General features: G+C 41.9%; 1 protein-coding gene across 1 annotated transcript in view; it reads left to right on the top strand.

The window, feature by feature from the left end:
- The window catches only part of MSH1 (MUTL protein homolog 1), a 221,771-nt gene that overhangs the window by 188,844 nt on the left and 11,907 nt on the right, over nucleotides 1-21,020 (top strand). The window contains exon 16 of the mRNA XM_089995822.1: nucleotides 16,642-16,848. Coding sequence (XP_089851948.1) covers nucleotides 16,642-16,848 — 207 coding nt within the window. The remainder of the gene's footprint in view (nucleotides 1-16,641; nucleotides 16,849-21,020) is intronic.

Genomic DNA, 21,020 nt, shown 5'->3' on the forward strand with positions numbered 1-21,020 from the left:
CCTTCTTCAACAACTTGGTCATAGGCTGAGCAATCTTGGAGAAATCTTGGATAAACCTTCGGTAATACCCAGCTAACCCAAGAAAACTTCGAATGTCGTGCACATTTTTCGGTTGTTGCCAATTCAACACAGCATCAACCTTCACAGGATCTACGGACACCCCTTCCTTCGAAATGACGTGCCCCAGAAACATCACTTCCTCGAGCCAAAACTCGCATTTGGAGTACTTGGCAAACAAGCGCTCCCTTCGCAAGGTTTCTAAGACAATGCTCAGATGCTGCTCCCAACTCTCCGAGTACACCAGGATGTCGTCAATGAACACAATCACAAAAGTGTCCAAGAAAGGTCTGAACACCCTATTCATAAGGTCCATAAAAGCCGCTGGGGCATTAGTGAGTCCAAAAGGCATAACAGTGAACTCATAATGCCCGTACCGAGTACGAAAAGCCGTTTTCGAAACATCGCCCTCCTTGATCCGGAGCTGATGATATCCGGATCTAAGATCGATCTTTGAAAAGACCCTAGCTTTCTGCAGTTGGTCGAATAAATCCTCAATACGTGGTAGTGGATATTTATTCTTGATAGTAACCTGGTTGAGCAACCGATAGTCGATGCACAACCGCAAGGACCCATCCTTCTTCTTGACAAATAAAACAGGAGCTCCCCAAGGTGATACACTAGGGCGAATGAACCCCTGAATCGTAACCTCCTGAAGTTTCTTCTTGAGCTCCTCGAGTTCCGTTGGCGCCATACGATATGGAGCTTTTGAGATAGGTGCAGTACCAGACAATAGATCAATACAAAACTCCACCTCTCGAGGCGGAGGAAGACGTCTGGGTAGTCACATACCACATCCAACTCGCCAAGGGAAGCCGGTGCCTTAACAGATTGCATAAGACTTACTAGAAAAGCAGAACATCCCTTTCGTAGGAAACTCTGCGCCTTAAGCGCTGAAATCATCTTGGTCTCGCGTACCGATCCCGGAATTCGAAATTCCACCCTTGGAACGCCCGGAGGAGACAAAACAATTCTACCTTCGCGACACAAAACCTTAGCATGGTACTTGTGCAACCAATCCATGCCCAGAACAACGTCGAACTCAGTCATATCGAGTAAAATAGCACAAGCAGGTAAGTGTTGCTCTGCAACAATCACGTCTAATTCTGGCAAATAGGTGGCGCAAACCGTATTTTTCCCAATGGGATTGTATACGTCTAAGGCAGAGTTTAACCGAGACACGGGTTATCACAATTGTGCAGCAAAACTTGTAGATATAAACGTATGAGTGACACCACAATAAAAAAGAACAAAAGTTGCGCGATCAACAACTAAAATCGTACCTTGCACGAGATCCCCCTTCGTCAATTGCTCCACAGTGGCAGCATAGACTCGTCCCGGTGCTCTCTTTGCACCACTAGTCTGTGGTTGCTCCGATTGTGTCAGCTGCGGTGTCTGTTGCTGCAATTGGGGAAGCTGGGGCGCACTAATGGCCTGCCTAAAATCGTCTGCCACTTTCTTGCGACAGTCTCGAATATAGTGGCCCATCTTGCCACAATATAAACAGCCACCTGTCTCACGAGGACAGGGCTGACCAACATGTGATCCGCCACACCTTCTGCAGGTGCCTCTGGGAGGCTGTTGTGGCGGTGGACGATACTGGTTTCGCTGCCTCTTGGCTGGAGGGCCCGACTGCTTCGCCTCCTCGATCTTAACGGGAAAAACCGGTTGCTTACTTTCTTCGATCTTGACAGGTAGGAACGGTTGCTTAAATTGAGTGCGGGGCTGAACCTTCTTCCGATCGACACCTGCTACAGGTGGCCTCTGGGGCTGAGTGCTCCTGGCACGCTCCCAGTCCTCATTGAGAAAGGCGACTGTTTCTACAGCCGCAGAGAAGGTTGCAAGCATACTGGTGAGAACCTTAGGTCTGAGCCCTTCCTTTAGACCTCTAATGAACTTCCACGCGCGCTCACGCTCATCTTCAAACAGGTTGGGGCAGTGACGCTCCAACTGTTGAAATTTCACCACGTACTCGCTCAAGGTTAGGTTGCCCTGACAAAGCTCTAAGAACTCAATCTTCTTTTTCTCCCTCATATGCGAGGGAAAATAGTTATCGAGAAACGCCTTTTTGAAAGTCTCCCAAGGCACTACACCCAAACTCAGGAATCACATCTTTCTAGTGGTGTCCCACCAAATACGTGCCTTATCCTTTAGTCGAAAAGACCCGAACAAAGTCTTCTTCTCATCGGGGACTGAAAGGACCTCAAAAACTCGCTCTATCTCACTGACCCAGTACTCTGCTGCGTCGGGGTCTACACCACTGGAGAAAGTTGGAGGATCCAACTTCAAGAATTTCTCAAAGGCAACCTTCTGCTCCGGAGGAGCCTGCTCCCGCTGCGCAGTACCCTGACTTCGGATTGCCTCTGCTAACGCATTGAGGGAATCCATAATGAATCCCCTACGCTCGAGCCCATCTCCAATCGAATCCTCGCTCGGTTGTCGCGCCATCCTTAACCATAAACAAAAAGTACGAGTCAGAATGCACTAAAAATATTAAGAAAAACAGAATACTTTATAAATCCGCACATCAATACATATACAAAATCCCAGCGATGCTGGTGTACAAGCCAAAAAGAACCTATCCGCACTGGGACTTCGCAGACTCCCTTACAAGATTTAACAAAATTATGCAAACATCACTGCCCTCTAGGGACGATCGAATTGTCGAAGGTATTCCCCCTTATTGCCTGTGCGCCTAAACCTGCGTCGAGGTGTGAAAGGGAGTGGCTCATCGGAGGGAACATCCACTTCGTACATCGGTGTCGAAGGCGTATAGTCTAACGAGCCTGAGCCGCAAAAACCATATCGTGCTCCACCTTAAAGGAGACAGGAGTCTAAAGTGTGCCCCAAATCCCCACAGAAGACACTATCGGGACCTCAATAGGATTATCGCTCTCGGATGCTTCTGACGTAGCCTGATGATTCACTCGAACTTGCGTAGGTATACACCCACCCATCCGAACATAAACCGAAGACCATGTTGCTGCTAATGGTATCTGAAAGTCAGGCGACAACGGACAACCAACCTCGTCCGTGAAGGTCGGTGGGGGTGAGCGGTTAGCACAACAATCTTCCCAGGACCCCCTATGTCCTCCTCTTCCTATAAAGAGGCCACTACCTCTAACCGAACGTGCACGCATTCTACGTGCACCTCTACCATGGCAGCCACTAGGACCAGCTCACGGGTCCATCACACAACAACACTTATTAAGAAAAAAAAAACAATACATTGTTTTATCAACTTTAAAAATTAAAAGATAACAAAGGTCTACTTACAGTGCGGTGAAACGCTTAATGATCGAAGCTCAACCTTTCTCGTTCTGGCTCTGATACCAAAAGTTGTAACGCCCCAAAAGTAGACTTGAAAAACGAAGATTTACATAATATTTTCCTTTGAAAGTCAGAGTTTGCAACAAATATTTTTTTAGGATACCAATTGTTTTTAGTTACACGCAGAAGTCAATTCTTTTGAGCACGTTAGCAAGGAACCCAATAAAATCCATTCCCTAACTGAACCAAGCAATTAACAAAAGATAAAAAAGATTTTATTTACAAAAAGGTTTAGTTTGTACAAAACAGGGGGAAATCATCCACCTTTATCAACCTAAGTACAAAAACCCCCAAAAGAGAAGCAGCCAGAACGCCGAGAGAGGTGAAGCTTGGATCATGTAACATTGCACCGTCGCCTGTCAGGAGAGCTTACCTATCACCTACACACATAAAAATGGGGTCAGTCCTTAAAACTGGTAGGTGCGCGAAAAGAATAAAATGAACAACAACTAAGCTAAAGCATGCTCAAATCTAAGCAGATAGAAACTGATACAACAGGCAGTAAACAGGTGAAAAGCAAAACCAATCAGTATATCATCATGAGCTCAAGCAAGCTAGTGGCAAGGTAAAACAGACAGTCAAACGCAAGGACGAAGAACAGCTGTGAGCATGCCATATTGTATTCTGATTATTATCTGATCATTGTGGGTACGCACAATGTATAAAACGTAGAAACAGTCAAAATCCATTCGGGGGTTCATTATGCTATGTCTTTTATCATACCCCGAAGGACTGACTGAGTCCGCTCCTAAGGGAACGACCAGTGGCCAAGAGAGTAAGTTCCCAAAGGCAAAACAGGGCCCAAGGATGCATCCAACTTCTGCAGAAGTGTCGGGCGACTACCACCTAGGATACTTATGGTAACGCCATTTCCCCTAACTCCGATGACTGGGGAGGTCGGACCTTTGCCCGTAATAGCCATTAATGGTCTGTCCATCGGAGGTTTTGTACCACCCATCCTCTCTCTTGATGAACCGTCCCGAACAAGCACGATGAGGAGTTTTTCTTCATCATCGCCTTGCTCTACATGCTCTGATCGATTCGACCCACTCGAGCATCTTGCCTGTGAAGGCGCATGATTATCATTTAATGCAATGTCCACAATTATGCTTTCTCGCACACCATAAAGCCTATCCATCTTGTGCTACTCATCGTAGCATCACATATTATTGCCAAGAGATGCGGCCAGGCTGATAGCCACGGACCCCAAGGAAGCACTCAAAACAAGCTCAAAAACTGCCAGCAATCTCTAAAGATACCTGCGAAATAGAACAATAGCATGATCGCAATTTATATAATGCAGGCAAGAAGTAAAGCAGTAAGAGTATAAACAACAAGCAGGTCAAATACAAGACCAAGGCGCATAGAGCGCGAGGCAACAAAAATAAAGTAGAAAAACGTAAACAGGACAAGGATCGCGAAATCGCGTCCTTGAATCGAAAGACAGAAAGTAAAGTGTCAGGACAAGGATCGTGAAACCGCGTCCTTGAATTAAAAGAACATAGATATATAACTTATGTATATACGTATATAATTATTCTCTCGTTTGTTTATCTTTTCTTTAGTTTTAGTTTTGTTCATTCAAAAGTCCTTCCACGCAACTTTCCCCTACCTTGGGGGGCTGCGGTCTCCCAAACGCATGCGGGCATATGTACGAACGGTCTCAGGCCACGAGACACGTGTGCGCTCCGTCGTGCAACCTGCAAGCGTTAAGAGTTAACGTGCAAGAACAAAGATGAGGCAAAGACGTAGCTACGAAAGAGGGATTGGAAAACAGTCCCTGTCGAACAACAAAGCAGGTGACAGGAGCTCCGCTCCTTGCCAAAAAAAAATGAGGGACAGGGGGACGGAGCCCCCTGTCGAAACAACAGTGGCAGGGGGCTCCGCCCCCTGCTGGAAAACAAGGGACAGGGGGGGAGCCCCCTCTCGAAACAACAGTGGCAGGGGGCTCCTACCCCCTGCCGGAAAACGAGGGACAGGGGGACGAAGCCCCCTGTCCCTCGTTGTTTGGTAGGGGGCGGAGCCCCCTGCCACTGTTCTTTCGACAGGGGGCTCCGCCCCCTACCGGAAAACAAGGGACAGGGGCGGAGCCCCCTGTCGAAACAACAGTGGCAGGGGGCTCCGCCCCCTACCGGACAACGAGGGACAGGGGGACAGATCCCCCTGACGAAACAACGGTGGCAGGGGGCTCCACCCCCTGCCGAAAAACAAGGGAGAGGGGGCGGAGCCCCCTGTCAAAACAATAGTGGCAAGGGGCTCCGCCCCCTGCCGAAAAAGAAGGGACAGGGGGCGGAGCCCCCTGTCAAAACAACAGTGGCAAGGGGCTCCGCCCCCTGCCGGAAAAGAAGGGATAGGGGGCAGAGCCCCCTGTCGAAACAACAGTGGCAGGGGGCTCCGCCCCCTGCCGAACAATGAGGGACAGGGGGACGAAACCCCCTGTCGAACAGCAATGGCAGGGGTCTCCGCCCCCTGCCAAAAACACAGGGAAACAGGGGGGGCGAAGCTCCCCTGTCAACACGGTAGACGAGAGGGAGAGGAGGGTCTTACCAGGGAGGCCACCGACGATGAACTCGGTGTTGCCGGCGAATGCAGAGAGACAAAGGCGTGAAGACGCCGGAGGTGTCGACCGAAATAAAAAAGGACGGTGGTGGGTCGCTGGCACCCACACAGCAAGGAAAAAACAGGTGGTCGTTGGCGTCGCTCGCTGGCAGCCACAGCTACAGGCAGCAAGAGAAGGTCGGCGGCGTCGCTCACCGGCAACCGCGGATACGAGAGGTGGTCCGCGACGTCGCTCGCCGACAATCACGGCCACAAAAAGCGAGAGGAGGGCGGTGGGGAACACAGAGAGGAGAGAGAGAATGGGCGAGGGCATTAGCCCCTCGCCCAAGGCACCCGTGCCTTTTTCAAGGCACGGGCTTCTCGATTCTTCGAGAAGCCCGATCCGGGCGAGGGCACGGATCTGAGTCATGCCCAGTCTCAGATCCGGGTCCGACTCGAGCTCGGATCCGAGCCAACTGAGGGCTTGGATCCGGGGCAGCCGGGGGGCTTGGATTCGAGGCAACTGGGGCTTGGATCCGAGCCAGCTGGCTAGCCGAGGCACGTGTCCGACACGCGACTAGCGCGTGTCTGACACGTGTCAACGTCATCATCATTTTTTTTTTTTGGACTTTACAATTATCCCCTACGCAAATTTGAAAATCTTTTTGACACTGGTGGGGACGCTTCTTAGATAATGAGCCATGAACCAAAATATCATTCATGCAACTATCCAACCGTGATGGATCAGATTGCTTTCATTGAGGATGAGTGTCCTCCACATGGCAGCATTTGTCATTTTTCGCCGTTCTCGTGGCAATATCAAATATGTTTATCCGCAATCGCTTATTGCCAAAAGAAACATCCATCTCCCCAGTACGACAATTAATACACACGTTGGTAGTGGCCAATAATGGTTTATCGAGAATGATGAGGGTCCGGTGAGTGACATCAGTGCCTTCCATATCTAGAACGAAAAAATCAATAGGGAAATAAAAGTCCTCGACCTTGACTAACACATCTTCTAAGATTCTTCGAGGAAGCTTGGTAGACCTGTCTGCCAACTGTAAGATGGTCGTGGTTGGTTTTAAATCCCTACAACAAACAACAACAACAACTACGCCTTCATCCCAAAACAATTGGGGTCAGCGATATGAACCAAAAAAGAAATTCATTTTGGGTCTTCCACATGAATCCTTTTCCTCCAATCATTTCTATCCAATGCCATGTCCTCGGTTTTAAATCCCTAATTTCAAAAATGTATAAAGGGAACCCGGTAATATGTTCACACTGGCCCCAAGGTCGAGTAGTGCACGATCAATAGTAATGTTCCCGATGACACAAGAGATGATCAGTGCCCCTAGATTCTTAAGTTTGGGTGGTGCTTGCTGCCGAAACACGGAGCTCACCTGCTCAGTCGGGAAGATCTTCTTAGACAGAGATCTTGATTTTTTCTTTTGTGTGCAAAGTTCTTTAAGAAACTTTGCATAAGCGGGAACGATGACATTGAGCAGGGGGAGGTTTATGTGAACATGCTTGAATATCTCAAGTATCTTTTGCATTCTGGACCCTTGTTTGCCAAAAAATTTTGGTTTCTCAAGTGCTTCAGGAAAGGGGGTTCTTGGTATATATGATCTGGAAGGTTCAGGTGGTGGAGCCCTCCCACTTTCCTGGGGTAACTCTACGAGGACCGACTGATCACTCTTCTACCTCTGAAATTCTTCAATCGTATTCGTGGTGCCATGAAATTCCTTCCCTCTTAAGGGTAGTAATAGCCTGAACCTGCTCGTGGTGTGAGTCAGTCATGTGCAGGCTAGAATGCATGGGTTTCTTGCCCCTCTGGTTGATGAGAGGCTGACTAGGAAGGCTCCCTTCGTGGCACCTGCTCAAGGCCTCAGCCAACTATCCCATCAGAGTCTCTAGCTTGGCTATTGACTGCGTGTGGGAGTTGAGGTTGACCTTTATGTCAGAAAAGGACTCGAGGAGCTTCTCCTGAAAGGATTGACTCGATATGGGTTCTTGAGGAGGAGACTGGCTAAACTGGGAAGGGGCCTGTGGGAATGTAGATCTTGGGTAACTTTGTGGAAAGTTACCCAGTCTGACCTGTGTCTAGGAATGAATGGAGGATGGGTCGTGTGGATTTCTTCACAAAATTGGGGTGGTTTCGCCATCCTGAGTTATAGTAGGTGCATATGGATCATGCACCAGTTTGGCGAAACTTTGGGCAGCATTCACCTGCTCCTGAACAAACTCAGGATAGAGCGGTGCTGCCGGACAATCAGATACATAGTGTGCAGGGCTAGCGCATAGCTCACACACTTTACTCACTTGATTTATTGAAGTTGGGTTGGCTAGCAGTTGATCCACTTTTCTAGTCACTGGTACACTTTGATTTGCAATTCTTGGTTGGACCCAACTTCAAAAATCCCTCCCTTTTTAGGGCCACTAGGAGCAGATATGGTCCTATCAAATCTCGAAGACAGGACATAATGTATAGAGTTTTCACTCAATATTTCGAATAAGGCCCATGCCTCATCCTCGCTCTTGAGCGTGAACGTGCCCCCACATGAAGAATCGACCATTTGCCTGTCTTTCTCAGTCAGGGCATCATAAAAGTACTGCACCAGTTGCCAACGGGGCATTTGGTGGTAGAGACACTTTCGAAGAAGATCTTTCATCCTTTCCCAAGTCTCATGAAATTATTCTCTCTCAATTTGTGAAAAACTGGTTATGGCCTTACGAAATTGATTCGTCTTACCAATTGGAATATACTTTTTTAGAAATTCTTTCTGTATCTACTCCCAGTTGACAATCCGAACCATATCTAAAGAATTTAGCCAGTGCTTGGCTTTGTCCTTGAGGAAGACCGAAAACAAGGTCAACCTCAACGCATCATCTTTAAAATTATTGATCCGCACCGTAAAGCAAATCTCTAAAAACTCGTCGAGATGACGGTAGGGGTCCTTATTGCTAAGGCCATAAAAAGAGACTAACATCTGTATGACAGTGACCTTAATTTCAAATTGGGTCGCTCCTACGTCAGGTCTCACGATGCAGGAGGCGGGAGTATATTCATTAGGAATGAAATACTCCCTAAATGAACGAGTAATCTGTTGATCCTTAGCCATGGGGCTGGATCTGTGGGTTCTCCTAATGATGGACTCGGGGTCATCTATAGGTAAAACAAGCTCGGGGTCAATCCAGCATCGCTCTTGCATGTACCTTTGGTAGAGACCGGTGCAACAACCATCCTAAGGATTGGTTTTTTACCTAACTTAGCTTGTAATCACGATCAAACCACACCACAAAAGCAGACAAAAATAAAATAACTTAGAGCAAGAAATAAACAACTACCACTCAATGCAGATATAGAGTTCAAAAACAAACTACATGCAAAGTCACCTAAGAGGGTATCTTAATAGGTAGTCCGTGCAATAAAAATAAACAGGCTCTATGGTTTGCACTCAGCATGGTTCTAACAATCCTAATTAATTAACAAAATCAAACTCACAGTCCTAAATATCAAAAGGAAATTAAACTAGCAATCCTAAATAAAGTACGAAAGAAAACTAGCAATTCTAGATAAACGCGAAAAGGCAATAAAGTGGATACTCAGTTTTTAAATCGCCGTTCCCCGACAACGGTGCCAAAAATTTGATGCAACTTTTTGTGAAATTATTTTAAAAGGTATTTTCAATGAAAATTGTTTGTGTAAATCGTGCACCAAATTTCAAATTCCGGCTAACACTAGTGGTGAAGTCCAGGTCGAACATAGGGAACATGTTTAAATACTTTCGTACCTCACACAAATACAATCTTTATTGCCTTGAATAAAATAATTAAATAAATGAAATGTGCTACCCTCTGCGGAGGGCTAAAAAAAACAGACCTTATTACAACCCATCTTAAAATAAATGGCCCTCTGGCCCAAAAAAATAAAAATCAAAGAAAATTAAAATTGACAGGGTCTTCTTCGCATGCACTCTAGCCTCTTGTCTTCACTTGGATGCTACAATTGAACCGTCAGGCTTAAGGGTCCCTTTCTCAAGGGGCACGTCCCTGAAGGGCTTTTTGGAGGGCTTTTCGCACAATAAAGCTTCTCCTGCAAAACTCAAAAGAAAACACAAAACAACCACATGGACTATTTCTAAGGAAACAAATGTTAGTTATATAAAGCAAATAAACAAGAATCAAACTGACTCAATCTAAACTTAAATAACTAATTTAATCCAACAAACTACTAAACGTAACCAACTAGGATTCTACTTACAAAACAGTTTGAAATAAATCTAACTACCTAAATATCAAGAAAAACCATTAAATCAAAACTACTAGTTAAAGACATAAAACACGAAAATCTAATCAAACTAATTAATCCAAAACTAGTTTGCACAATTCTAATTAACTAATGCTGAAGTATTAAATAAATGAAGTAATGAAGGAAAGGCGTGAAACTAAGCTAATTAACTCTAAAACATTAATTTAACAACCTGACTAAAAACGTTAAACAATCTAATTAATGAATGACGTAAAACAGTAAACAAAATCTGATCTAAGCTAATTGATCTAAAACAAATAATTAGACTGACTCTAATTAATTAATGCTGAAACAATAAATAAACTAATGAACTATGGAAAACATGGAAACAAATTGACTAACTATGACGCTAGAAACACTTGAACTATAAAAACAAAGCATCAAGCAACCCAACTAATTAACACTAACAAAACGACGTATGTTGAATACGCAGAACACTTTTACAACGCAGGCCTGAGTATCGATCAGCGTCAATCACACAGGATTGCGTGATTGACATTGATTCCTGGAAACACACCATCGGCTAATGTGTAATCTGGTTCACGCAACCTGCTGGATCTAGATACAAACTACGTGGAACAGATAAAAAAACTCGTGATTAACAAATCACATTAAACTGATTCAAACAACCAGTGTGTTTATGCTGAAGACGTGCGTGATCTGCTCGGGTCCTCAATTAGTTGAAACATTCTAGCATAACGAAAAGAAAAGTTTTATTTTGACAGCGTGATTTTGATAGTCACGTGATCTGCAAGTCACACAACTCAACGTGTTTGCAGATGTTTTTTTTTCTTTCGAAGTAAAAATTGACGTTGATCTTTACCAGTGTGCAAACAAACCAGCCTGCGTCAATGGTATTTCATGCAGGTCTGGTTATTGGCCTGGAGCTATAAATCTAATCTGCGATTCCTAAACCAAAAACAGACTATTATATTTACGAAAAAAATCGCAAGAAAAACTACTCTTATGATGCACGTATTCGTAATCTAACATGCAGAAAACGAAGATGTGAAATCAGATTATACTAAATAAAACCGTAATGCTGAAAATAAAATAAACTGTATACAATAAATCTAAACTAAATAAAGAGGCAGGGGAGAAGAAGCAAACCTCGCAGCCGCTTCCTATGGAGGGGTTGAGAAGAAGAAGAGGCGGTCGCTCCCGTGGTTGTATGCGCACTCCGAAGATGGGATAAGAAGCACCGGCGATAGCAAGGATCCGAAGAAGGATGAAATCAAGGAGGAAGAGAGGAAGAGATGGGGAAGAACCGGTGATAGAACGAAAAGAGAGAGAGAGAGAAAGAGAAGAGAAGAGGGAGAGAAGGGGCTGGCATTTTTCCAAATGGGAGGACGGTGGCCCTCTTCTCCGTAATGCTATTTATAAAACAAAATTAGGTTAAACTAATTATTTTCTAAACACTGCCTATTTTTATAAAATTCCTAAAACTACCTTTTCTAAAAAATATTTTCAAAAGAAGGCTATTAAAAGAAATAAAAAATTCAAATGTTTTGTGCGATTTTTCTTCTTTTTGCACATTAATCAATGCCCTGTAAAACGTTGATAAGTCTGGGTATTTATGTCATTTTTTTCGATGGATCATGCATAAAAATGTGACTCTAATATGCATAAACTGTGCATGATCATAATTTGCTAAGTGATTTACAAAATATTTTAAAATCTGTTTGATTGTTCTTTATACGTACCACAATTTGAAAAGCTAGTTGTTCAAGTGAAGTTTGCCAAACTGATTTAAGATTTAGTGTCATCTTTTTTTTAAATATTTTTTCACCTCTCTTTTTTGAAAACTTTAGAAACTTAGTTAATATTAGTTGTAATTAGTTGCTGACTGAGCACTATAACACATTAGTTGATTATTATTCTTTCAGATTGATAGTTTTGATAGAAGTAGTAAAGTTTTTGAATGACGATCACATGATACTACGACAAGGATATCAACAAGTCAAGCGTCCTAGCTTGTGGTTGAGTCATTAGTCTGTTAGTTTTATGTATTGAAAGATGTAATTGTTTCAAAATTGTATTTTGGTTTGTTTTAAAGATTGTAATAAAATAGTTGTACAAAATGCTATGTAAATGTTCATATGCATATCCTTGACCCGAAGACAAAAATGAACAGCCTGATAGTCACATCCTGAGATTGACCACAAGTTTGTTTTGAGACATGGCATATGACACATTATTTTTAGACCATGAGTCCATTGAAATGAAACACTAGTGCAAAGAGCAATGTCACAAAGTGACAACAACGAATGCACAAGCACATAAACAAGAAGCCACTAATGGGCAAAATACAACAAGCCACAAAGGGCTAGGCACCAAACACACAATGTGAGAGAGAACTTAAAAATATAAAGAACAATATATGAAAATGCTCCTAGAAGCCTTAAGAATAAGGAGAAAGACCCCCTATTTATACACATTATGGTATTAAAGGGGGCTCCCATAGAGCTTTTTGGAGCAAATGTGATCGTTGGGAAGGGTTCCAATAGCTCTATTGGGAAGATCCTCTTACCCCTAATCAAATGGGAAAAAGAAAAAGAAAAAAAAATAAAAGACAAAAATTGTCCCTAGTGGACATGTCTATTTACATAGAGAGAAAAAGACTAAATTGCCTCTAGTGGGCATTACAAAAGACATTCACAATATATATATATATATATATATATATATATATATATATATATATATATATATATATATATATATGTGTGTGTGTGTGTGTGTGTGTGTGTGTGTGTGTGTGTGTGTGTGTACGAAATATATATATGCATGTGCATACACATATATAGATATGATATCCATATATTTTAACATCCTCCCTCAAACTAACGGTGAAATTATTGAGAGTTTGCTTAGGAGAAAATAGGAACGGGGGGATGACAAAACTTTGGTAAAGAAATTTGCAAGCTGATACTCTGAAGTGACGTATGGCAGTTGGATAGTGCCACACAAAAATTCATCCCGAACATTATGACAATCCATATCGACGTGCTTTGTTTGTTCATGGAACTATGATGGTCTAGAGTCTCCATTTTTCTAAATTCAATCCACAAGTTAAACCAATCTCCTTAAATTGTGATCCTTAGGTTAAACCCCTATAGAATCAATAGTTCGTAGGTCGAACCCCTGCGGAACCATTGTGATCCTTAGGTTGAACCCCTATGGAATTGATAGTTCGTAGGTCGAACCCCTGCGGAACCAATGTGATCCTTAGGTTAAATCTCTATGGAATTGATAGTTCGTAGGTCGAATCCCTGCAGAACCAATGTGATCCTTAGGTTGAAGACACTCTTGTTGTCGCAATGTAGCCTCACTCTACTCTTGTAACTTAATGCTCTTAGAAGCATTTTTGTGATATTTATAAAGATCTTTTTATTCCAATAGGCTCTTGTGCCTTTTTGCTATTTTAGTTCATATTTCTTATCTCTTTTATGAGATTGTAATCAGTCAATTAGAGATCACTATTCTTGTGCTTGTATAAGCTCTTTTGGCATTCTATTTGTGCATCTTTGACTCATTACGGTCCCCATACGTTTGAATGCACTAGCTCAAAAGGTCTTTTCGAAATGAAGTTGCTATGTTGAAAATGAAGAAAATGCATTTTTTCAAGCATATAATCATTGCATGTAAATGCCTTTTCATTACAAAATTTCTCAAAAAAAGGAAGGAGATACATCTTAGAGACTAGGATGTCTAAGCCTTTTGTGCCAAGTGGCAGCATACTTAGTTTGAACATGATTGCAAAAAGATTTAGATGGTAATGACAAAAAATCCATATAGTATAGGTCTCCTCTTCTGTGGCCTTGCCCAATCCGCTTCCCAGATCGAAGATCTTGCACATAACAATTTGAAGATGAAAAAGAGACACTACAACCTAAATCGGATATTTGAGAAACTGATAAAAGATTCAAGTTAAGTTTAAGAATAATTCTAATTTTCGGAACACAATTTTTTTTATCATTGTTCAAAATTGCGTCAAGAGTTCCTATCCCTTTAATATCCAAGGATGTATCATCAGCCGTTGAGACAAGATTTAAAAGAGCTAGTGCTTGGTTCAAATCAGTGTTATCAAAAATGCGCCTTGAGGTGCAAAAGGCGCGACCCTCTGTGCCTCAAGGTGCAGGCCTGAGATGTAAAAAAAATAAAGAAGGTTTACTTTTAATTAGTTTTTAAATTTTGAGGCTTACGCTTTACGCCTCGAGGCTTACGCTTTACGCCTCGCCTCGATTTTTGGTGGAGCGACTCGCTACGCCTCAACGCTTTTCACAACACTGGTTCAAATAAAAGAGATGCATTTGATGTCATATGAAAGGAAGCACTCGAATCAAGAATCCAAGAAGACGGGAGTTGATGAAACCACAATACCGGAAGTAGAAGGTGTGAAAGAGTTGTTTCTCACAAATTGTTGATCTATGAAGTCCTTGATATCTTCATCCCTTTTTTTATCTTCATTTGATGAGATATCTCCAACAAAAGCCACTTTTCTCTTAAGCTTAGGACAATCGAGTCTAAGATGTCCTACTTCATTATAATGATGACACACAAATTTTCTTTCACTACCATTGTTGTTATAATTATTTTTCTAAAAATGAGGAGGTTTATATGTCCCCATATTGTTGCTCGGTTTAGAAACCACGTGCGCTTCATCAATATCCTTTTTTAGAGCCAAGCGAGTTTCTTCTTGGCATTGATCGGCAATAATTTCACTAAGAGGAGTTGAAGCCCTATGAAGTAGGGATCTTTGTAGTTGTTCAAATTCGGGCCTAAGCCCATGAATAAATTGAAAAAATCTCTCCCTCCATTTACTCTTGCCTCACGACAATAGCACTTCCTTCACATTGAGGTTCAAGGAGAGCAAGTTCATCCTATAAAGGGGATAAATTACTATTGTAATCTCTAATACTCATATCTCTTTGCGTGATAGCTCTCACTTTTTTTTGCAAAAAGAAATGCCTAGCAAGGTCTCTTTGAATATACATACCTTTCATGAAGAACCATGTTTCATTTGCCTTTTTGAATTCGGTAAGATTAACACAAATTTTGAGCTCCACATTATTCATGAACCATGCTAATATTTTGGCATGCTCACTTTTCCAATCTTCAACTTTGGATTGATACTCTTGAATGACCTTAACCTTTCTTCTCCACTCAAGACTTTTTCTTCATCTCCTTCATTCTTGATGAGCTTTAGTTAAGGTTTTGGAACCATGCCACATACATACCCTCAAAGTTTTTTACCTTTGAGGTTGTTCTCCATAGTGGCCATCGACATCTTATAATAAGTCTCATTCAATTTGAACGAGAGATCAATCTTTGCATCCTTGTCTCCATTATGAAAGAAAAGTAGAGAATACAAGAAGTGTGCAAAATACAAGCACACAAAAACCACAAGTTTGTTTTGAGATGTGGCATATGACACGTTATTTTTAGACCATGAGCCCATTGAAATGAAACACTAGTGCAAAGAGCAACATCACAAAGTGACAACAATGAATGCACATGCACATAAACAAGAAGCCACTAATGGGCAAAATACAATAAGCCATAAAAGGCTAGGCACCAAACACACACAATGTGAGAGCGAGAGAGCTTAAAAATATAAAAAACAATGTATTGAAATGCTCCTAGAAGCCTTAAGAATAAGGGGGAGAAAGACCCCCTATTTATACACATTATGGGATCAAGGGGGGGCTCCCATGGAGCTGTTGGGAGCTCCCCAACAGCTCTATTGGGAAGTCCCTCTTACCCCTAATCAAATGGGAAAAAGAAAAAGTAAGAAAAATAAAAGAAAGACAAAAATGTCCCTAGTGGACATGTCTATTTTCAGAGAGAAAAAGACTAAATTGCCTCTAGTGGGCATTACAAAAGACATTCATATATATATATATATATATATATATATATATATATATATATATATATATATATATATATATATATAGGATATCCATATATTTTAACACCCATGTGTGTCTCTGCAGATCCTCCATAAGATTTTGTTAAAGGACCCTTACAAGTTGAAGCAATTGCTTTTCAATTCTCTTGTTGGTTTTGTTAGGTCAGATGTGGAGAAACTGTACTGGATCTTTTTTCAATACTTGTCTTAATTCTCTTTGCCTTGCTGGTCAAACTTCAACTTTCTGGTTTTTCTGCATAAATTGTATTGCAAGATTTTCTAAAGTTGGAAAAGGTTTGCATCTTTTATGCCATTTGTAGTTTGAATTTGGGTTCACTGTTTTTTTGTGCATGTGGGTGTGTATTCTTCTAGCTGTACCTGTATTATGGATAAGTATCAGATAAATTAGTGCAACTTGTCTTTGTTGCTCTGTGTGGAAATCCACTTTGTTATAATTTTTAAATCTGTGCAGTTTTTTGTGTTTTAGGTACATGAATGCAAATCGATATCCCGAAGAATAGATGAAATGATCTCTTTGGAGGGAGAAAGAGATCAAGCTATAAGCTCCTTCCCTTATATTCCAGACGACTTCTTTGTTGATATAGAATCTTTGTGGAAAGGCCGTGTGAAGAGGATCCATGTTGAAAATGCTTTTTCAGAAGTTGAGAGGGCTGCAGAGGCCTTATCTTTGGCTGTATGTTTTGGCATCCGTGTGTGAACTCGTGCATGCACATGTGCAAGTGGAAACCCATGTGATTGCATGCTTATGTTCTATGCATCTGTATATGTGTATCTGTGTTTGCGAGGTCACATGCATGCACAGGCTCTAGCTTGTGATTATCTCTTAATATGATGATTATTAAAGATTGTTTGCATCTGTTATGGTACTGGAATTAGCATTGATTGAATACATTTTATTGGTAATGAAAATGGGTTGTGAACTTGTGATACATGTGCATGAAAATAATTAACACTAGTAATTTTTGGTGTTTAGATTAAGATCAGTGGCATGAATTATATTTGTAATGGAAAGTGGGGAAATCACTAAAAATCATAGAGTTATTTTATGTGCATTCATGAAGATATTTTGAGCAGTTGTATTGATCCTCCTATCTTGTCTTTTTTATGTAATTTTAGTGGCTTTACATCATGTAGTTACTTTGCTAACAAGACAAATAAATTGAACTAGTTTGTTTTTTTGTGATTTATCTGTGGATGGTGTTTTGATGGTTTCTCCTTTTTCAACAAAAACTTATTTTCATAGAGTTTGTACAATTAACATGTCAGCAACAATGGTGCTTCTGCTCCTTATTCATTTCCTGGCTGGTTGCTACTTGGGAATGCTACCTTAGGCAATGTTGTCAGTATGAGAATCTGATGTAATGAAATATGCAGAATTACAAGAACAAAGTGCAAAAGTACATACAAGTCCAAGAGTGGACAATTACAAAGACACAATACAAGCACAAAAGTGCATAAACAAAAATCCACTATTGGATAATACAAAGAACCAACAAAGGGCAACACTAACAAGTAAAAGAATGGGATATTATTAATAATATGCTTAAAAAGCATTGGAAAATATAAGGGGAACAACTCTCCTATTTATATACAACAACTATGAGGGAGGCCATTGGGAGCTCCCTTCATAGAGATGTTGTGGAGCTCCCAACAGTCATATTTATGACTGTTGGGGCCCAAGGAGAGGAAAATATAGTTGTTTTTAATAAACAGCTATAATTGAAAAGACTCAAATGCCCATGTCGGGCAAACTATTACAATACAAATTATATATATATATATATATGAATATGTATATATATATACATGAGTATATATATTTTAACATTGGACCCGTATTGTTTTTTTTTAAAAAGTCTCAATTGGACCGTATCGATCAGAATCTATTTATTTTAAAAATTATTTTTAATTAAATAATTTATAACAATAAAAAAAACTTTAAAATTTCAGAGAAAATCTTTAAAAATCAGAAAATTTCAGAATAAAATTTTAAAAACAAAATAGTTCAGGAAAATACAAAAATGACAGTTTATGACATGTAAAATAAGCAATAAAAAAATAAGGAGAGAGTGAGAGAGTTTACTGGAGGTGGCTCCAGTAGAGGAGGTGAAGGGGAGGAGGGATTGGGAGCCACAGAGATAAAACCTTGAAGGGGTCATTGTTTAGGCCCTTGAGGGTTAGGGAGGAATCCAACAAAAAAAGGGGCGATTCAGTGCACCGATTGAATCATCAAACCACCTTGGCCCGAATCGTCCAATTTCTGAAGGGGGGGCGATTTAGTCCCCTATAGTGTATTGAAAAGTTGCCGATACAATGCATATCGCTCGATCCAATGCAATTCACACCGATACTGACAACATTGACCTTAGGCTCTCATGGAGCTGGTTCTGGTGAAGTGAACTCAAAATCCAATTGATTAAATGTGTGCTCTCATTCCTGTGCTGCTCTGCCCAGTAGGTGAACTTTATGTGAAGTATAGTTTAACTTATGGGCTCTACCTTAGGAATCTTATATATGACTATTCCAACTGTGGTTTAGTATCTTACCAATTCATTTGAGTAACAATATTATGTTTAAACTGTCTAAGAGTGATTTTTATGAATTTTTGCTACTATGCATAAGATCCAAATGTTGATTAAAACTAATCAGCGGGTTTGTTAATGGCAGTGAGGACACGACCACCTGATGCGATCTCCAACCCTCGCGTGGCCTTGATGGAGGCTGTGAAGGCACGACTGTATACAATCGTGTGCTGAACAGACTAAAGCAATAATGCTCACCCAGACGGTGATGCTTGAATTTATTTATATCAACGCCAAAGTCAATGAACAGGTTGCTGATAAAAAAAATGAAAATGAAGGAAAAGGCAAACAACGAACAGTAATAGGAAAGGGAGAAAATGACAGGAAAACAAAGCAATACTGCTGAAAAGAAAACTGTGGTTATTCTTCAAAAATTGTCCTTCACGCAACCCTAGACAGTGACTTTAAAGATGACCACTGGATCCGGGTCTCGGACCCGGACCTGGACCCGAGAAGGCTTCAATTGAATCAATTCGGGACTGGATCGGTGTCGAGCCGAGTCTTTCCTTTTCTGGAGTAAGTGTGTGTTATCTTCCTGCATCGAGTCAACTCACCTGTGGTCGGATCCTGTTGCTGGATCCGATCGTCCATTCCAAATGGTGGGTCGGGTTCCCTGGCCGTGCCAGGGTCACATGGTACTGGTACCGCCTGCTCTGCATCATTCTCCCCTGGTTGGGAAGAAGTTGGCTCCGACGACTTGTCCCCACAGTAAGCATATAGATCAGACACATTGAAAATCGAGGAAATGTTCCAATCGTTGGGCAGTTCTAGGAGGTAGGTATTCAGACCTAATCGTCGTAGGACCTTGAATGGACCATATTTCTTAGGGCTCAGTTTACTATAAGTGCCCATGGGGAAACGCTCAGGACGCAGGTAAACCTAAACAAACTGACCAACTTGAAATTGAATGTTGCGACGACCTTGGTCAACAAAGTCTTTGTACGCTTCGTAACTCTCAACGAGTTTGGCCTGGACTTCCCTATGTATATCACGCATGTATTCAACGGCATCAAAGGCGTCTGGGGCTGGGTCAGGGAGACTGGACACTGGGGCTAGATCGACGACATGAGTGGGCGACCGACCATAAACCACTTGAAAAGGAGACTTGCCCGTGGACCTATTGATGGAACTGTCATACGCAAACTCGGCTTGAGGCAAGACTAGATCCCAGGTTTCGACATTTTCCCCTACTAGGCTCCGTAACAAGTTTCCTAAGGTGCGGTTCACAACTTCAGTTTGGCCATCGGTCTGGGGGTGGTACGCACTACTGAACTGAAGCTTGGTCTTTAATAAGGCCCATAACGATTTCCACAAGTGACTCATAATACGCGTGTCACGATCAGAAGTGATTGTGTGGGGTAGACCATGGAAGCGGGCGACGTCCTTGAAATAATAGGACGTTACTAAAGAGGCATCGGTGGTTCGCTTACACGGGACAAAAATAGCCATTTTGGAGAATCGGTTAACAACGACTAAAATTAAATCAAAACGACGTGGCATTCTGGGAAGGCCCACGATAAAATCCATGGATACGTGCTCCCACGGTCGTTCAGGAATGGGTAACAGAGTATACAGATCACTATTCTGACGATGACCCTTGACACACATGACAACCTTGAATGAATTTGACAACATCTTTGCGCATTTTGGGCCAAAAGTATCGTTCATCTAACAGCGCAAACGTCTTATCATGTCCGAAATGCCCTGCTAACCCTTCCTCATGTAATTCAAAAATCAACTAAAGCCTAAGGGAGAAATCAGACACACATAATTTGTTCCCACGAAAAAGGTAACTGTTATGAATACTAAAACGGTGGTCGATGGTGCGATATGAGGAGATGCACCCCTCCCAGACTTGCTAGAAATCAGGGTCCGTGGGGTATAACTCCTTGCACTGCTCGAACCCAATGACCTGCAGTGACATAGTCATCAGAAGGTTGTTCTTCCTACTAAGAGTGTCAACCACCTTGTTCAGAGTACCAGATTGATGGCGAATCGAGAAGGTGTACTCTTGCAAGAAGCTGACCCACTTGGCATGACGAGCACTCAACTTCTTTTGACTATTCAGATACTTCAATTTCTCATGGTCCGTGTACAAGACAAATTCCTTATAAATAAGATAATGTCTCCAATAACGAAGGGCTTGTACCACGACATAAAACTCAACATCGTAAGTGGAATACTGGCACCTGGCTTGAGTCAGCTTCTCACTAAAGAACGCTACAGGTCTACGATTCAGACTCAAGACTGCACCAATTCCCAC

The sequence above is a fragment of the Nuphar pumila genome, chromosome 2, assembly GCF_984573655.1.
Source record: "Nuphar pumila chromosome 2, dmNupPumi1.hap1.1, whole genome shotgun sequence".
Classification (NCBI taxonomy): Eukaryota; Viridiplantae; Streptophyta; class Magnoliopsida; order Nymphaeales; family Nymphaeaceae; genus Nuphar; species Nuphar pumila.